This window comes from Macrobrachium rosenbergii, chromosome 29, assembly GCF_040412425.1.
Source record: "Macrobrachium rosenbergii isolate ZJJX-2024 chromosome 29, ASM4041242v1, whole genome shotgun sequence".
Classification (NCBI taxonomy): domain Eukaryota; kingdom Metazoa; phylum Arthropoda; class Malacostraca; order Decapoda; family Palaemonidae; genus Macrobrachium; species Macrobrachium rosenbergii.
This window is the reverse complement of record NC_089769.1, coordinates 21,821,924-21,842,353: the sequence shown is the minus strand read 5'-3', so window position 1 is coordinate 21,842,353 and position 20,430 is coordinate 21,821,924. Positions and strand designations below refer to the sequence as shown.

The 20,430-nt window shown below is 37.1% G+C and overlaps 1 protein-coding gene across 5 annotated transcripts in view; it reads right to left on the bottom strand.

The window, feature by feature from the left end:
• The window catches only part of LOC136854667 (uncharacterized), a 254,920-nt gene that overhangs the window by 12,712 nt on the left and 221,778 nt on the right, over nucleotides 1-20,430 (bottom strand). For all 5 annotated transcript variants that reach the window (XM_067131257.1, XM_067131260.1, XM_067131259.1 and 2 more), the window contains 2 exons: nucleotides 18,095-18,240; nucleotides 11,267-11,453 (listed from right to left, as the gene is read on the bottom strand). In XM_067131257.1, coding sequence (XP_066987358.1) covers nucleotides 11,267-11,453; nucleotides 18,095-18,240 — 333 coding nt within the window. The remainder of the gene's footprint in view (nucleotides 1-11,266; nucleotides 11,454-18,094; nucleotides 18,241-20,430) is intronic.

Here is a 20,430-nt window from a genome sequence, read left to right as displayed (position 1 = left end):
GGGTCCTTAGCCTCAAACTCTGCCAATCCCTCCTCTATCATGGCAAAACCATCTGTTATCTCCTTGGTTGTAAATCACTTGGGATCTGGGGTTGGTGTCTCTTCATCCTCTTCAATCATCTGCTTTTCCAGTTGAATGAGGTCCTAAGCAGATAACTCTTTATAGAGGATGAAGAAATTTGTTTTTAAGCATTTCCCAACGTTTTGTGAGAGAGAGAGAGAGAGAGAGAGAGAGAGAGAGAGAGAGTGTAATTGTCTTGGAGTGGTTAAGTTCGTTTCTGGCGCTGTCTGTCTGTCTGTCGGGAGTTTTTATTTTGGGGAAGTCTTGGGCAGTTGAGGTCCAACCTTCAAGTTCGTCTGTTTTTTTTGGTACCAACATTAATGGTTCATGTGTCTCTTCTTTTTTTTTTTGTTCGTTGTTGTGGAGGGTCGGTTTAAGTTTTTGTTTTTGTGGTTGTGTGCTGTGATTGGCGACCGTGGACCTTATCCATCTCCAGCAACCGAAGATCAGGGTGAGTGTTGCGTGTTGTGTTGTTTGTGGGTGTGAATTCCGCCACATCTTCTCCATCATCATTCTTGGTGGCAGTTTAACTGACTCTTCAAAGCCATAGAAATCATACACAAACTGGGGACAATTTTTTCCACACACCATTCAAGTTCGACTGCTTAACTTCATCCCAAGAATCAGAAATGTTTTTACAGCAACAAGACTGTTGTAAGATTTCCAAAAGTCCTTGAGAGTCAAGTCCTAGTCCTTCTCAGTTGCCCTGAAAGCCATAGCAAATGTTCCTCTCAGGTAGATGGCCTTGAAAGAGGAAATGACACCTTGGTCCATAGGTGTAAAAGAGAAGTGGTATTAGGTGGAAGGAAGGCCACCTTGACATCAGGATGAAAGTCATCCAAATGGACAGGGTAACCAGGGGCATTGTCCAGCCTAGCAACACCTTAAAGGGCAGCCCCATTTTTAGAACATTACTCCTCCACTTCTGGCACAAAATACAGTACTTGGTGAACCAGTCCTCAAATATCTGAAGTGTCACCTATGCGTTCTCATTGGACTTCCATATGACAGGTAGCTGACCCTTCCAAATGCCCTTGGATTCTCTGCCAGATAGCCTAACAAGGGATTCAACTTGAAGTCACTAGCAGCATTATCCCAAAGAATCAACGTCAATCTCTCCTTGCTGGCTTTAAGGCCTGCTGCTGTCTTCTCCTCCTTGGCAACGTATGTATGGGTAGGCATTTACCAGCCCCAAACTCTTCACTTTCACTCCTTTTCCCCCCTCTTCTCTTTTCAAGGTCTCAAACAATCTTTTAGCCTTCTCCTGAATCAACATAAGGCTCACTGGGATATGCCGTTGATGCTGGTCTTCCAGCCAAAGCACTAATAATCTTTCCATCTCAATAGTGAGACCAATGTGCTGCTTTGTAATCACAGCTGATTTCATAGGAGCAGATCCTATGCACGTTTTATCTTTGATGATCGTCAACATGGCCGTACAATTAAACCCAAGCGCACAGCCGATGTTTGAGGGTGTTTCACCCTTTTCCCATCGTTTTATTACATCTACTTTCACTTCCATGGAGATTGCTTTTCTTTTCTTCATAGCACTGCCATCAGAAGAGTCTGCTTTACACTTGGGAGCCATAATGAAATTCAAAAAATTCCCAAAAATGCAACACAAACAAGAGAGAGTGAATGAAGCACAATTCAAAATGGCGTACAGCGAGCAAGTGACCAAAGCCCATCTTCCCTGTATTTTAGAGTCGGACCACACTATTCGTCCACTCTGCGTGCCAACTAGTTCCTGAGTGAAGTTTGAATTTACATCAGAATGACGGAACAAGAATTTTTAAATAAATCTATGGGAGCTGGCGAGATGTAACCACGAAACGATGTAGGTTGAGTATGATAAAAACCAAGAGCTAGCTGTATATCTAAAACAACAGTGACAAAAATATTTCAACAAAAAACATAAAAAGAATGAAAACAGCAGTCGGGCAGAGAAGCGCAGCCTTCACACAATGGCGGCCGAAAGCAAAGTGGAGTGTAGACTGACGAGTGGGCGGGGCTTCCCCCCTATCCTTGGTAGTTAACAACCTTGTGACCTTGTCTTAAAGTTAAACTGCCATTCCAGCTTGTGACTGCAAGCTGAATCCCTATGTAAAGACTGAAGTCCATTAAGTAATGAAATCGGCTAAGTTGAGGTACCAATGTAATCTTTCCTACAGAACCTGATGTTCTTAACCCTGATTTCAGTGGAAGGCATCCTAGGAAAAATAAATGTATTGTACTGTGAAAGCAGCAAACAGCCAAAACCATGAAATACCACTGAGTGCCTATACACAATGACGAGAGGGAGAATTCTGACGAGCTAAAACATTTGAAGTACCTGGTGGAGAACAGGTGTCCTAGACATTCATCTGGGCAGCCATTCATCTTTTCTTTTCCTTTATTTGAATGCCAACTTACCTACCAATGCAGAGATAAAAGCTATCTTTAACAGTAAGATTCATCCCAAATAAATCAGTTCTAGTGATATGTCACTAAAGATCAAATTGCCATGAAAAGATTTTTCTTCAAATTTCAAGTGATTTTGGTCTAAAGGAGATGAAGTGCACAAGGATCAAGAAGGCGAGTGTCTTATGATACGAACTGTCTGCCATTTGGGCCACAAAAACTTTGCCTTTTTTATCTAAACTTGACACACTTCATTTCATAAGGATAATTGTCTCTAATATACTCGACTAAAGACTTTTTTGTAATTGGGCAGGAAGGGGAGAAGTTTTTGTTTCTAATAGATTCAGTATAAAAAAAACTCTGCCACAACATTAATTTTTTTACATAATTTTGAAGGGGCATACTTAAAAAATTTACTAAGTAGGATGTGCGAAAATTTATTCTTTTCATTTTGTTGTAAGCTTAAAGAGCTATCTAAGAAATATTAACCAGTTTGTAAAATAAAAATAAAAATAAAGAAACAGCTGGTTTTGTGGGGGTTTGAGATTAATTTTTTTGTGTACCATTAAAAAAAAATGAGTAGGCTTTTATTGCCACCCCCCCCAACCATATGTTGCTCTGGTTATAAAAAAAAATAGTATTTTCCAAGACATTAAAACTCTGAAGCTATTTTTCTGATTAAAAAAAAAAAAAAGTCCTGCTTCTGAGAACAAAATATAGGATTTCATAGATTTAACAACTTTGAAGCTATTTTTCTCATTTTAAAAAAAAGTCCTACTTCTGAGGGCAAAAAATAGTATTTCAAAGATCTAAAAACTCTGAGGCTACTTTTCTCATAAAAAAGTCCTACTTCTGAGTCTTCCAAGTGATGTGTCAGATGATTAATATACAAACAAATACAAATCCTGTGTATGAAAACCCTGCCTAAAGACTAGTTTTAGAGTAGTGTAAAAGAGGTGAAAATTTGCTTCAGACTTGTACAATCATGATACTTAATACTGAATCACTTTATGAAATATATCATTTGGATCCTATCTTTTTTTTTATAGCCTGTGTATTAATTAATATTTAATTATGTTTAGGTATGAACAGTCCTACCCACTGTGTTAACAGAGTATCATCCGTATAAAGAGGTTTCAGCTAAAAGAATGTAATTTTATGCAAATACAGCATAAGTAGGCAGAGTTTGGCATTTCTAATGTTAGCAAGCTGTCATGTGTTTAAAGATCTTTGTTAAAAGAAGCAATGTTATTTTAAGTTAGCAATTAAGATATACAATAATTATCAAATGTATTATATAACTTATAACTTTCTTTATTAAACTTAATACAACTGGCTTCAATGAAAGGTGGTGAAATGCACTGATGTATGAGGCTTGGCTGGCACACTTGCAATGCTGAGTGTTGAGCAGACCAGCCTGGATGCACGATAACATCTAAATCTTACATATGCCAATTTTCTTTTTAATACCATCAAAAACATCAAATTTAAATAGGATATTTTTACAAATATGACGGAAAATTCATATAGATCAGATAACGATACTGGGGATATTGGTTTAATGGGGGTCACACAAGCCCTAGAATGAGTAGTGATTTATGACAACATAGTTGAACAAAGTTGTCTGCACTTTTGGGATTACTCTAAATATCAGGATGTGAATAGCATTCATGAATTGAAACTGGCTAGAGGAACCACTTTTACTGAATATATGGGATAAACATAATTCACGGTTGATTTTCTTTATGTTCAAAAGGATCTAGTGACGTATCTGCTGATGTTGTTAATTATGTCTGAAAGCATTCAATGAAGTTTTATTAATTAATTTTTTTTACTATAATTTTATTAGTTTTTTCAATGTTATGCTTCAATTCAATTCAAACTATATCAGTGGCGGATCTTAAACTAAAAAAAAAAAAATTATAATAATAATATTATTAACTACCAAAAACCATAAATACTGATAACATCAATTATCTTGGATATGGAAATGCATTAAACTTTTGTTTTTTTTTCTGTTTTACCATTGTAGTTAAACTGATTCTTTTTTTCATGATGATATATATATATATATATATATATATATATATATATATATAGTCACCTCCCTACTTTACCCAAATAATGTAGACGATATTTCAACAAGTGTAGGGTTGCATGTTAAAGCTATGTTCCGGGCCCTCCAGTTTGCCACCCATAAATTTAAATTTTGTTCCATGCAACTACTCTGCCTAGTAAGAATTTTTGCCAAACAAGGAAGAAGAGCCTGTTCCTTTAACCCCTTCCTGATTATCCTGAATATTATCGTGATTAACTACCATGTGTTCTGACAATCACTCGATTTAATTTGTTTAATGAATTCCCGTTTTCTATATTCCCTCTCCCCATTGGAAATGTTTAGTATGTATTTTTATCAATAAATGGCTGTGTGCATTGTTTAATTTCTGAACTAAATTTCATTTCCTTCTTTTTACCTTTCTAACATTCCAAGTAATTCTTCATAATACTGCATGATTTAAAAATACACTGAAAATAGTATAATCTATGACTTCCGAGTTAACTCGGGAATGTAAACAGGACATATTTCAAAGTTTAATATCTTATTAAGTGTATAATTTTTCTACAAAAAATTATGCACTACACATTGCAAACCAACTGGAACGTAACTCGTTCTTAAGTTGGGTAGTGACTGTATAAATATTTTTCTCTCAGGGAGTGAGTAATTCAGTCCTCAAACATACAGGCTCAGAATTAAGCCATGTGGACAATTCTAAGAGGCCATTCAGCACTGTAATGATCAATTATATATTTGCAAAACGACTGTAAGAGAGTACATCACTGATTATAGAAAAATAATAGCATACAAATACTACTAAACAAAAACCATACTGCATATTATAGGATACTCTGCTTTTCACATATAAGGCAAGGATCAATAGGCCTTGCCAAACATTTATAGGTTAATATTCAACATATTTTTATATTTTGATTAAGACAAAGAAAATTTAATTAGTACAGTCAACGCCCTAGGTTTCATGGGGGATAGGGACCACAACTACCCACGAATAACTAAGAATCTGCGAATACTTGACATGTCCCTCTAAAAACACTTGTAACTGCCTATTTTAAAAGTTCAAACAACCAAAGACCCCTCTAAAAATGCTTATAACTGCCTATTTTAATGGTTCAAACACCACATATACCTTAAACTATCATCCTAAAACACTTCAACATAATTTCAAAGTCGAAAATCGTCAAAAATCCTAAGAAAACCTTACTTTTAATGCTTTGGATGTATTGAAAGCATTGTAAACTGCATTTTTATTAAGTTTTTCATCAAAAAAACCTCTAAATTTTGATTATTCTGTCATTTTGGAGCCATATATCTTCGGCCGGACCGGCGTCATTACCCCAGAACATGCGTAGTAAACCAGGAAATAATTTCTGAAGAGTATATATGAAAAGTGTCGTAACCTCGGAACATTGTAACCCAGGGATTGCCTGTAAGGGTCCAGCTTACGACATTCTGAGGTTACGATACGTTTCAAATATATTCATCAGAAATTATTTCCCGGTTTACAATGAGTGTTAAGGGGTTAGGACGTTTACGACGCTGATCTGACAGAAGAAATATGGCTCCAAAACAGCAGAATAATCAAAATTTGGAATTTTTTTTTTTTTTATGAAAAACTCAATAAAAATGCAGTTTACATAATTTTCAATGCACCAAAAGCATTAAAAGTATGGTTTTCTTTGGACTTTTGACGATTTTCGATGATGTTTCGGTTTACAAGTATACATATATTCATCCACTAATACTGTATGGATATGCTTATTTTCATCTTTTTCTTTACTTAAACTTGTATTTGATTCCTATAATTTGGATTCTTATAATTTTTCCTTAGTTATCTGACTATATCTACAGTATGTCTATACTATATATATATATATATATATATATATATATATATATATATATATATATATATATATATATATATATATATATGTATATATATATATGTATATGTATATGTATATATATGTATATGTATATGTATATATATGTATATGTATATATATATGTATATATATATATATATATATATATATATATATATATATATATATATATATATATATATATATATATATAATATATATATATATATATATATATATATATATATATATATATATATATATATATATATATATATATATATATATATATATATATATATATATATATATATATATATATATATATATATATTATTATTGTAAATATATATATATTTGGTTTTTATTGAAATATCGGAAATAGACTTAAACGAGAAAGTTACCTTTTATATTTCCTATCCTTTCAGCTATATATAATATGCTCATGGCAGTAGGTCTAGGTGTGAAACTGATTCTACCTAATTTCTACCTAGAAGAGATGAATAGCTACATTAAGATTAACTCAAGAATGCTTTACTGACAGTATGCCTTTTGTTCCTCATTGGACAGATGGGTATCGTTCTCAGCTAGCACTCTGCTGGTCCTGCGTTTGATTTTCTGACTGGCCAATGAAGAATTAGAGAAATTCATTTCTCGTTATAATGTGGTTTGAATTCCACAATAAGCTGTAGGTCCCGTTGCTAGGTAACCAATTGGCTCTTAGCCAAGTAAAATAAATCTAATCCTTCGGACCAGCCCTAGGAGAGCTGTTAATCAGCTAAGTGGTCTGGTTAAAGTAAGGTATGCTTAATGCCTTTTGTCTTAATGTGTTCATCAGCTTTGACTCCCACAGCTTTCCAACGTGTGGGGATGAAGCAGGATGACATGCAAGGAATTAGATTAAAAAAGACTAAATTGTATTGTTTGATTTCTTATGATTGCTTTTTGACATGAGATAGCTTGGTCTGAGTAAATTATGTTAAGCAATAATGAAGAGGACAAGAAAAAAGAAGAACATGGCCAACAAAAAAGAATAATGGTAATAATCAAATAAAGCAGATTAATATAGATAGTGTCGATTTAAATATTCAGTCACATTATGCATCCAAGAGTATACTGCTGAAAATAGACCTACTGTAGGCTAATCAGGTGTCAAAATCAGAAGTCAAATTTAGGCCTATTAATGTGTCATGCCAATTATTTTATTGATCAAAGGACAAAATTAATTGCATTACACTTTACTATTAAAGAATACTGACGGGCTTAATGTATATTTATCGGCTGTAGGTGACGAACGATGACACCCCAGTACTGTACGATACGTTGGGTCAACATCAAGACTCGAGCAGAAGCAAAGCCAAATTCCAAATGCTTAGGCTGTCACGATTGAAAAGTAAATAATCTGGCACCTGCATATGGCAATATTTCCATAATGAACAATGAATAAAGAAACTACGCCAATTCATCTTTGGCCGACTGTACATTATATTAATGTAAGCACAGCAAAATACAGTATCAATAAATGTATTTTTTCTTAAAAAATGTTCTACCCAAGCCATGTGAAACACAAAGCTCTAGCAACGGAAAACACATCTTGGGAGGGATGCTGACACTATATACCCATGTACAATAATACTCGACATGCTATTGGCCGTCATTTGCAAAGCAACCAATCCAGGAGAGCTATTAATTTTCCTTGGCACTGCTTGGCTGTAACCCCTGCTGATCGAGTGTGTACTCTGCAAATCTCTGTCTTGTTTATAAACTTTGCATATCTCTTTTAATTGTGCCCTAAGATACCTCCTAAATGCCCTGCTCCTTCTATGGCTTCTGGTAAACAGCCTAAGTGCCAGAAGAAGGTCATGATGCTCTAGGAGAAGGTAAAACTTCTGGATATATTAAAAGAAGGCAAGAGTTACGCAGCTGTAGCCTGCAATTTTGGTGCAGATGAGAGTACCATACGGTACATCAAGAAGAGAGGCGGAGCTAAGAAAGGTCATGAGTGCTAGCGTCTTCAGTAGTGCAAAAATAGTTTATACAGTGTGATACGACAATCGTTAAGATGGGATCTGTATTGGCAAACTGGATAAAGGACTGCTGTCAGAAGAACATCCCCCTTGCTCACCCACATCATTTACGAGAAGGCATGACAACTCTACCAGCAGTTTTCGACTGCTACAGAAGGTGCAATGTACAGGAGGCAGAATTCTTAAATTTCAACGAACCTACTGAAGAAGAAGAGGAAGAGCCACAAGCAAGGCCATTGTCAGCTCCTCAAGGTTTTCAGGCCAGCAAGGGGTGGTTCCACCGGTTTCAGAGGCGGTTCCAACAAGAAGTATTCCCCTGCATGGAGAAGCAGCATCGGCAGACACAGAAGCGGCTGCGAAATATCAAGGGACCTTCAAGAAAATCATCAGGGACAAGGGCTACTATCCACAACAGGTGTTCAATATGGACAAGACTGGTTTGATCTGAAAGATGCCTTCCTGGACATACCTCATGAAGGACACAGTCAGAGCCCCTGGGTTTAAGGCCCAGAAGGATAGGGTTCCCCTCATAATGTGTGCCAATGCTGCTGGTTTCATGCTGAAACCAGGCTCCATTTACAAGGCTGCAAACCCCAGGGAAACTTCAAGAATAAGAACAAGCACTTGCTGCCTGTGTTTTGGATGCACAACCCCAAGGCCTGGATCACCAAAGTCCTTACATCTAACTGGTTCATACAGAGCTTCATCCCTCAAGTTAGGCAATACCTCAGCAACTTGTACATAGTGTTGTTGATTATGGATAATGCAGGTGGCCACCCTCTGGATCTTTATTACTAGAGTTCAGTTTGAGTTCCTCCCTGCCAACACCACCCCTCTCCTCCAGCCTATGCACTAGGCATGATCTGTGCCTTCAAGGCATTCTACACCTGGAACTCCCTCGAGCACCTTGTGAAGGCAATGAAAGCAGAGTGTCAATTTACACTGAAGGACTATTGGCGTACATTTATGACTGCCACGTGTCTGACCATCATCGACTGATCACTGAATTACAAGAAGGAGATCCTTAACGCCTGCTGGCAGAAGTTGTGGCCAGAGTCTGTGCACGATTATAAGGGCTTCTCTCATGAGGAAATTCATCATTTGACCAATGATAAGGTGGTCCAGTTGGGAAGGATGCTTGGTGGCAAAGGCTTCGATGACATCACCAAGGATGAAGTAGGCACCCTCACTGATACCACTCTAACCCCCTGATGGACCAGGATTTGGAAAAGCTGACAAAGTCTGCCAATGAAGAAGAAGACATGCCAGTTTCACGGGACGAGCAAGAGGATGAGGCCTGTCTTTGGAATGTCTGTCCCAACTTACGAGGATGACCAAGGAGCTGCAGGAGGAGGCTTCAGCATGAGATCCTTACATGGAATGCCCCATAAAGTGCTCGAATGCCCTTGATGCTTCAATGGTGCTCTGTAATAATGCCCTCATCAGAGTGAAGAAGCAGTGACAGCAGCTGTCTATCACAATGTTTATCAAACTGATGAAGAAGGACCCTCCAAAGCGTCCCCAAATCCTGAAGTTGTGCCTGAAGAAGAGCCTCCCCTAGCATCTGAAGATTTGGGAAGTTGTGCCTGAAGAAGAGCCTCCCCTAGCATCTGAAGAAGTGCCTGAAGAAGGGGAAGAGGTGCCCCAAAAGGAAATTTAACTCCTCTGCTTTGCTGCGCAGTCATATCTTCACTGTCATTCATCGGCCTGCACAGTAATTCATCATCATCATCATCTTTAATCAACATTCAACATTGGTGAATACCCATATGATTTAATATTATTATTATTATTACACGAACAGTATTATTACTACCATTATTATTTAATCTTATTAATATTATTACAGGTACTGTACAGTATTATTATCATTATTATTATTTAACCTTATTAATATTATTAATATCTGAAAATTAGTTATAATTGCACTGTACTTATTATTACCTGCACGTATTATTCCGGGTAAAATGTTATTACTATTATTATTTAACCTTATTATCTAATCTTATTAAACTTAATATTTGAAAATTAGTAGGAAGTCAATACTTTATCATAAAAACGTATACGTGCATACAGTACAGTATTTAGTCATGAATATAATATGAAAATACAGAATATTGCTTAACGAAAAAACCACGAATAGGCGAATTTTCAGCGAATATTTTTGAGACAGGTTCCACAGGAAAATTTCGAAATAGGCGAAGCCGTGAATCCTGAACTACGAATAGGCAGAGGTCGACTGTACAGTATTCTTTTTTAACACTGTATACGCAAAACACATAGGCCTACAAATTTTGAAGGCTAAAATAAAACCCTCTTCAGACTGAAAAAATGGTGTAGGACAAGTCACAACACACACACACACACACAAAACACAGTTCTAAAAGAAAAAATTTACAAAAGAACTAGATTAATTTTAATTTCCTTTAAATGGAATGTTATTTAGCTTGGCTGCCTTGATACTGATTGCCTGCATAATATCCATTAGTGTGTGACTTGTTTGTTTGTTTTAAATTAAGCCAGCCTTGTGCAGAAACGGGCTCTTGCTCTAAGGCAACCTGTAACCAAGTGACTGAGAAACTGTCAGTCTGTCATCTTGGCTCATTATGCATATGTGCCACCTGGCCAATAGTTGCCAGATACCACTTGCTGAATACTGCCATTTTCCTTTTGTCTGAAACATTAAGGGAACTAATGCAATATTTTTTATCCTAATTGTACTGTACCTCTAAAAAGAGGATAGGTCCAAGTGTTGCCTTACATAACTGCCTATAATAATTACTGCAACATCAGTAACGTGAGAGCAAAAAGAGAACAAAATGTGAAACAGAACTTACCACCAACATATTCTGTCCCCAATATTTTTCTAATGTGCTGCGCTGCAAATAGATGACCTTTCTGTTCAGCCTCTGTCTTCAAAGTCACTGAGCAATACGGGCAATAGTCTAACACCTTGTCTCTTGGGAAGATGCCACTCCTTTTGTTTTCAACTCTTCGGTTTGTAAACCAATTTCTTATCTGAGACTGAAATATAAAATGGACAATTATTTAAAACTTAAACCTGGTGCATCACACAAATAATATTGTACTGTATTTTAAATTACTGTAAATTAATCTAGAAAACCTGATAACCTTCAGTCTGAAATACAGTACGATTTGAATCAATACTAAATGTAATAATGTACATCCTAAAAGACATTATTTAATTTGGATGGAAGTTTATAAATTAACAAAAGTATGTAAATCATGCAGGGAAGGTTTTCATTATCAAGGATCCTACAGTAATAGATGTGCTCTTTATGTTTTTATTATGAATGGAAGGAATAAGTTAATGATACCTTTATTAATACAAAATTAATTTTTTAAACAAAGCCAGTAATCTCTACTGCCTTTCTTCTGTATCAATCAAGCTAAAGATGTCCTTACTGGACATAGCCAATCCTCCTGTGATGCCCAAATCAAATAATTCTGTGCAAATTGAGAGTAATCATTGTTTTTATACTGGTCTCCCAAGCTAGAACTTCCAAAAAATTTGTACAACTGCCCCCTCATTTCATCATTCATTCAATTTTTTTTCATGCTTTTCACTGTGTACACCCTGGCTTGTATAAAAATTAAATAATTAATTAAAATTGTGCACTTTGGGAGATGCTACCTTGGTAGGCCCTTTAAGCATTACTGAGAGTACTCTAATAATGCCTTGTACAGTATTTATAATTTCTAAGTTTCATTCTGTCAGGTTCATTTTCTGGAAAATTTTTACACTTTGCTTCTTGGGCTGAGTATTTTTCTCCTACAAGATGTAATTCCTTGTTAGCTAATTCACCTTGCTCATTGGGCTGAGTATTTTTCCTCTACAAGATGTACTTCCTTGTTAGCCTGGTAAATGCCAAAAATTGACAATTTTCGTCACTAAACAAGCCCCATAAAACCGGACCGCCGGTAACCGTGCTCGCTGATAGCCACGGACTGCCTGTATACCTAATGACAATCTTTGAGGAGCTCTTGCCGGCTGTTGAATATACTAACATTCAACAATACATGTAAGCAAAAAAAGTAATAAATAACATAATAATAATGTTAAAAATAATAGTTTCCTATGCACTGCATGTGAAGTGTATGTGGACACATCTGCTGATTTTATACAGACTAGCAGCCCTCATTTTGTACCCACATTTCGGTATCTGCACTTTAGAAACTGAAAGAACATGTCATCCAAACCTTTTTTTGTTTATGTTGCCAAAGATCTACTAGAGCAATATTGTAATTTATTTGGCATGCCATTTAAAAATCTACAAAATCTTTACATTTTCCAAGACATGCTGTAAGCCTTTTGAGCTTAGGCTATTATATACCATGAGTTGAAAGGTTGGATAAATAGGCAAAGTATGAAAATTTTTATGATAAATTTAATTACTTACTGTTAGTTAATATCTCTGTGCCATTAGGTGCAATCGGCATTCAAAACAAACAAAATGATGCTTGGCTAACTTGCTAGGACTGTCTCTGTAATCATCTGTTTCCCATCAGGTGGCACTGGAATGTTTACGTTCTTGTCAGAATTCTTCATGACCACCCACTAAGACGTAGGGAGGCTGGGTGGGTTTCCACTTTAACAGTAAGTATCCAAATAACTAATTTTATAATAAAAATTTTCATTATTTGGAATGAATCTTACCTACTGTTAAAGTTTACTGACTACGACACTGAATGAGGATGGTGGGTTAGTGGAGCCAGAGAAACAACTGTTCAGCCAAGCAAACTAAAAGCTTCTCAGAAGGGGAAAAAGCTTCTAAACATTCCTGCCTGTTGTGTGATCCTTACTGGTAAGTACTGTTGCCTGATACCAGATCCACAGCAGGGTGTAAGGCCCTTGTAGTGAAACTTGTCAGAGTATCCTTACAGGGAAAAAGGACTCTACTTTGCAGAGTACTAGTGACTCCTGTGCCTGAGTAGAAAGCTCATGACTAACAGTCCAAAACTAGATAACTACTGCCTTTAGATAAGAAGGAGTACTCCTATACATCAATGAGCTTGGAGGAGCCTGCTAATGAATTGTCTACGTAATCTATCAGCCTTTCTGATACTTCAAAAAAAATTATTCACCCTCTCATCATATCACTCCTTTTCTTCACAAGAAGAAAAACCACACTCTTGCCCCAACAGCTAAGCTAACACACATGTGGCTATCATACACAACTAAAACATTTGGTTCCATACAAAATTCATTCCTGTACTGCCTAATGCTTTCATCTCTGCTTGCTGTGCAAGACAATGCAAAAAAAGAAAAAACACAATAACATACAAGAGAAAATCAACCAGAAATAGTAAAATTTATTACTGATGATTTGCATCGTCTGCACAAGGACACAGCAAGAACCCTGAAAAGGTCACATTCCAACATCACCTGGTTGGAAACAGGAGATTACAGAGTCCATGTGGATTAGCCAAGTATTATTTTGTTTATTTTAAATGCCGATCGCACCTAATGGCACAAACCTATAAGCTAACTTTAACAATAGGTAAGATTCATTCCAAATAACTTGAATTTACTGCTATGCACAACAGTGTTAACCACACTTTACCAAGGGATACATGGTGCATCAACTTTATCAAAACTTAGAATAAAGTAACAATACACAATGCTGGAGAGAAAGAGAGTAATTCAGCTTTATAAAAACTTAGAATAAAGTAACAATACACAATGCTAGAGAGAAAGAGAGACTAATAAGACAAACAGATACTCATATGATTCCTTATGCAAGTGTAACATACATGTAACTGACAAATGAGTTGATAATATTCATATGTAAGGTCAAAGATTTTCATTACAGTATTAGTAAAAGTATATATGCTGTTGTTAATACTATATTGAAAATTACTGAATTTATATGTATATACACTCAGTACATTTGTTGTTCCATGTATATTAGTTCCTGAATTGTATGGACATCTGTTTGTCTGTTTACTCCCTGTTTTTCTCTCTTACATTGTATATCATCATTTTACTCAAAATCTTCCTTTTGGCTGTGAGTGGAATGATTCAAAGGGAGGGTCTGGCCAGGTGCTAAAGGTGCTGACTGGCTGGCACCAGGTCCTGGGAGTATTGATTGAAGGGTGCGTGCTTGAAACATTGGGTGACTGATGGGTTATCCTACGGGTACCCTTGCTGTTCTGATGGTGGTGGGGGGAGGGTCTCCTAGATTACATTCAGCAAAAGGTTTCTATCGGAGGATGGTAAGGGCCTCTTAATGTTGGAGGTGGTGATGATATATGTCCCCATCCAGGATTTTTTGTGTTCCTTACAATCTAATGGTATTGGGGGGCACTGCTGTTTTTCCCTCATGTAGTGCTGGTAGATGGCTCCTTTGTGTAGGTGGATGGTAATCTTCTTGGAAGGGGAGTCAGTCATAACACTGTAGGAATGGCAGCATCCATTCTCAGGAGATATTTGGTAAACCACTTTTCTCCCCTTCATGGGATCATTGCTAGCAACAGGGCTGTTCCTCATGAGGTACCAGTCTTCCAATCCTTCTAGTACTGTGTACAATCAATTTATTTTTTTTGCTGCATTGGTGGGTTTTACATGGCCGCTGATGACCTTCTTAACCCTCTGGTGATCCAATGACGCAAAAACACGCCAATAAATTTTTTGCTATAAGTGCTCCGATGACAGGATTTCCGCGTCATCTTTAAGTTATTTTCCGGGGAAATCCATAAAAAAAAAAAGTCATTCAAAGAACACGAGGACTGCGCCACTGCGTGGCCAGATCTTGGGCCTACAAGAAAATGCAGTTTTCACTTTTTTTCTAGCAGTATTTATTACTGAGTAATTACGAAAAATGTCAGTGTACATATATACACGTGTTGAACGCCATAGTTCGGCTGGAATTTATGCATATGTAGATAATTTTTTGTATGCCTGTTTGTGCATCTGTAAATAACTTCAATGTGCATGTACTATGTATCACTCGAATGGCCATTCTTAGTACTTTATTGTGCTGAACAGCAAAATGTAAAAATATCAACATTTCTATTTAATAATCGTTGCCATATATTTTCTTAGAAAAAAGATTGTCCGTAATCTAACAACAACTGCTCAGTTTTATTCTAAAAATACATATATCTTTCTTTTGTGCATTTTATAGGAAATTTATTTAGCTTTCTAATGCCACCTTTATTTTTTTCTATCTTTATTCCTTACTTAGGTACGATACGAACGTCAACATAAGTAGGTTGGAAAATCTGAAAATTGCACTCTGTAAAAAATTAGCATTTTTTAAATTGGTAACTGCTAATTAACAAACAAATTTATAGCAAAATGATAGCTTCCACGTGAAACTTCAAACATTTCCAGACAACTTACGCACAAAATAAACTCCCCAAACCTAATTATTATATTTTTCATGATTATTTGCCATAAGTGCTCTGATAACTGTAAGTTATTTTCTGGGAGAAAAAAAAAAAAAAGAGAAAGTCATCCGAAGAGTCATCTGAAGGACTGTGCCATTGCGTGGCCAGATCTTGGATCTACAAGAAAACGCAGTTTTCACTTTTTTTCCACCATTATTTAGTAATTACAAAAAAATGTCAGCTTTGTACTTTATCGTGCTGAACAGCAAAATGTCAAAATATCAAAGTTTCTATAAAATAATCGTTACCATATATTTTCTAAAAAAAAAAAAAAAAAAAAAAAAAAAAAAACTGTCCGTAATCTAACGACAATTGTCAATTTTATTCAGACAATACATAGATCTTTCTTTTGCGCATTTTATAGGAAATTTATTCAGCTTTCTAATCCCACCTTTCTTTTTTTCTATCTTTATTCCTTACTTTGGTACGATATGAAATATCAACATAAGTAGGTTGGAAAGTCTGAAAATTGCATTGCGTAAAAAATTAGCATTTTTTAATCGGTAACAGCTAATTAGCAAACACATTTATAGCAAAATGATTGCTTCCATGTGAAAGTTCAAACATTTCCACACAATTTATGTATAAAATAAACTCCCCAAACCTAATTATTATATTTTTCATGATTATTTAAAAAAAATATCTATGATTTTCCTTAAAAATTTCATGTTCATCACATCTTTTTTATTATTTCTAAGCCCTGCAAAGACTTTCTGATTGGTTTAGGAAAAAATTCAATCATAGTTTGGACATATCGATTTTCACAATTCGGACGTATCGATTTTTACAAAGAAACTTTTCCGCGCGAGCCCCACTTTTCCCTCCATGGCATAAGTCGCATACTGTGTAGTGCTATAGGAACCCCCGTAAGTGTGAGAGGGTTAAGGGCTGCCTCGTCTTTCTTATATTCAGTGTTCATGCAGTCCCTGTAGAACAGTCAAGTGGTCCTCTTAACCTTGCAAGGATGTGGTTTTCCTGACAATACTGCATGCTGATGGCATTTCTCATTGCCCTGGCAACGCCACAGTGAATACCAATTATCCACCTGGGTTTGGGCAACATACTGGGGCTCAATGGAAGATGTACTCTAGGAAGAACAGCATGAGAGGGCACAGTGAACCTAGGCATTTATAACTGATGATTTAAATTTTTCCAGGCATTCACTACTGCCACTGAGGCAGAGCCTGATGTTGGTTGGCTTATGGCGGGCCCACATATGAAAGTCTTGGGGAGTGCTGGCAACACGGATGTCCAAATGGGAATGGTTCCATCCACGTTTCTCAGCCGTGAAGCAGAGAGCTGATTCCTCCTCAAAGTGTACTTAAGAGTCTCCAGCTCATTCTTGTTGGTGATGTTGATGAAGGTGTCATCAATGTACCAAACATACACAGCTGGTCTGGGGGTTCTGCAGAAGACATGCTGATCAACCACTCCCATATAAAAGATGGCAAACAGCACACCAAGGAAAACCCATGGCTACTCTGCCTATGCAAATCCACATTTGCCTTTGTTGATCCTGGATGGTGACACTGACCATTGCTGTCTCAGATATAAGGAAGCTCTTGCCACCCTCTGATGGAAACCATTGCTAAATGAGACCCAGGAGCCCCTTCTTCTCCCTACCAACACTATGAGAACAGCAAAGCACACCCCTAGGATAGCTCTTCAGCCGCCCTCTACTTTAGGCAGCATGCCCTATGATCAAAACTCTTGGGACCTGGCGCCAGCCAATCAGCACCTTTGGCACTCAGCTAGACTCTGCCATACGAATCGTTCCACTCTCAGCTAACAGGAAAAGCAACGCGCCCCCAGCTTTCAGTAGCAACCAAAAAAACCTCTACAATCTGAGTAAGCCTGCTTGCGGTTATAAATATGACATAAACTAGTTTCAGAAATTGAGAAATTGCAATATCAACTCAAAGGCTTCAAGGTGGCCATTCTTTTTAATGAGGTTTGTTTGAAAGAGGGTCTTATTCCAAGATATTATTATTACAATTTTTGCCATTCTTATTATTGCTAAAATTAGGTTGTTTAACCAGTTTTTAGACAGTAAATCATAACACAAAATTATACAGCAAATACAATGATTCTTAAATGCTGCCAGAACAACAAAGGTTACTCACTCCCTGAGCATGCTGGTACACATCGGCAATCATAATATTTGTCACCCAAAAATGGAATGGGAAAACTTTAAATTGTATAAGAGTAACTGAAAAAACAAAAGTTATAAAAATAAAATATATAACACTTACCCACGTCACTCCCACTATCTTGGCAAGTCGTGCCATGTTAACTGAGGATGGGAAATGCTCGTGATCAAATGTAAATTTCAACAATTCAGACATCTTATTAACTAATTTTAATCGACCAGCAGCCTTACTCTTAACCTTTGTTTTCTCTGGAATAAAAAATAAGTTTATTTTTACATATAATTATGATTCAAATCACAAAAATGTATTCCTCAATAACATTATCCAGTATAGTAAGTGTTCTGTCACAACACATCAATCATATTTTTGCCCACATGAGAGGTCTTTCTAGGTCCCCAGATTCTGACTTCAGTCTAACACACAGAGAAATGGTAATCTCACTCCACATGCACCACCAGGAAAACTGGAAATTCATCAATAACGTTCACTTTTTATGAGTCAACAAAGCTCTTACCTGCTACCCAGAGTCTCCTAGCTCATTTCCTCTTTATGAGCTCACCATATCGTGTCAGCTTCCTGGTGTAGCTATGAAAAAGTGGTTACACTTCTAACCATTTATCCTGTGAGTTCTTCAGTGGGGCTGATACTCATCTAGCATTTCAAGAAATGTGGTTCTTCAGAAGTTGTCGCCTAAACCTACTATCTGGGATCACTCCCTTGCCCTGAGAAGCCTATCAAGCCTCAATACAAACCACTCCACTTTAGAGGTATCACTGCTGGATCTCCCACTGAAGACAGCCATTCTATGTGCTGCCTTGGAAAGCCAAACACATGCTATAAATGTGATGTAAGTGGGATTGTTGTCTGCACCACACCTCACAGCTAAGAGTAAGATGACAATCAGCCAAGAACTTTCTGCAGCAGCTTTCACCAGATGCTCCCTTCCTTCCTTCACAAGCAACAAGGCTCATCTAGTATGTACAGTGACGAGGCTGTGCATAAAACCACAGAATACAAGGATGAAAACACAAGGATGCAACTCTAAACAGGACAATGCAATAAGCAGGTCATGAAGAATACTGTCTCCTACCAGCTGAGGCATGTTACCTTGAAAGCCAACAGAAGTGTAAAGCATATTTGCTAAGTTTTATTTATGAAACAAACTCATAAATGGTTGAATTTTTACTAACTGAAAGATATCAGGTTCCCAACATCTTTCATTTATTCACAGCTCATCTCCCTTCATAATTCCTGTTTAGGGATGTACTCTTTCAGGATTACCAGGTTACCTATTCACTATGAAAATTTTGTGCATTTGTCCTCCAATCCCAAAGATACTTCTCAAGTACATGTGCTTGCTTTCAAGTAAAGTGTTTGTCCTTTCCTTTATACATTCCTCTGAGTTATTAGAGCTGTGGTCCCTGACTCATAACAGCATGCAAATGCTCTCCCAGATCCTATAGGTAAATACAAATGCCATGGAAATATTCAAGATCTCAGCCCTTTCACCTAAATTGCAATTTGGGTAATATATACTGTATATATATACAATATATATATATTTACACAGGCAATTTACCTTCAGTGCAAGCTGGAGCCAGCCATTTAACTTAAACCATGCCCGCCACTGATAATGGCCCGAGGGTACTGCAATTTTCAAACACTGTTTCAACTTCTTTCAAGTTGGGAGATGCAAATATTGATTTGCACCTCCAAAAGGTTGACTGAAGAATGGCTGAAAGGGATAAATTATGTTTGAAGGCAGGAGAGGTAGCAACTGCTTGGGCTTCGTGCACTTTCACTTTGAACGCAGGCAAAGTGTCTTCCTGGATCTGAGAATGTGCCTTGGAGATCAGGTCCCTTAGGAAGAACAACAATGTGTTCTTCAAGAGGGTGAAAAGGATTCTTGATAGAACACTACAGGTTGTTAGAAGGTCCTCTGATCTTCTCAATCCTTTGCAGATAATATCTTAAGGCTCTGACTGGGCAAAGAGCCTTTTCTTCTTCCTCTAGGCCCAGGATTTCCTTTAAACTCTTAATATGGAAGGAGCAAGGCCAGGATTTGGATGCATCCTTGTTCTTGGCTAGGAAACCCAGCGTGAAAGAGCACACTGTCTCCTTGGGAGAAGCCTACCATTTCGTCAATAGCTTGCAGTTCACACACATGCTTGGCAGTCGCCAAAGCCACGAGGAAGGACGGCCTGTGAGCCACTTTAGCACGACATCTAGGTTCCACGAAACCATATCGGACTTCTTCTGCTTTGCCGTGTCAAATGATCTGATAAGGTCATTTAGACCCTGGTTTGATGACAGGTCCATACCTCTGTGCTTAAAAACTGAGGTAAGCATTGCTCGGTATCCTTTAATGGTGGAAGAGGACAGCCCTCTAGAGGTTCTCAGATAGAGGAGGAAGTCCGCTATTTGAGTCAAAGATGTCT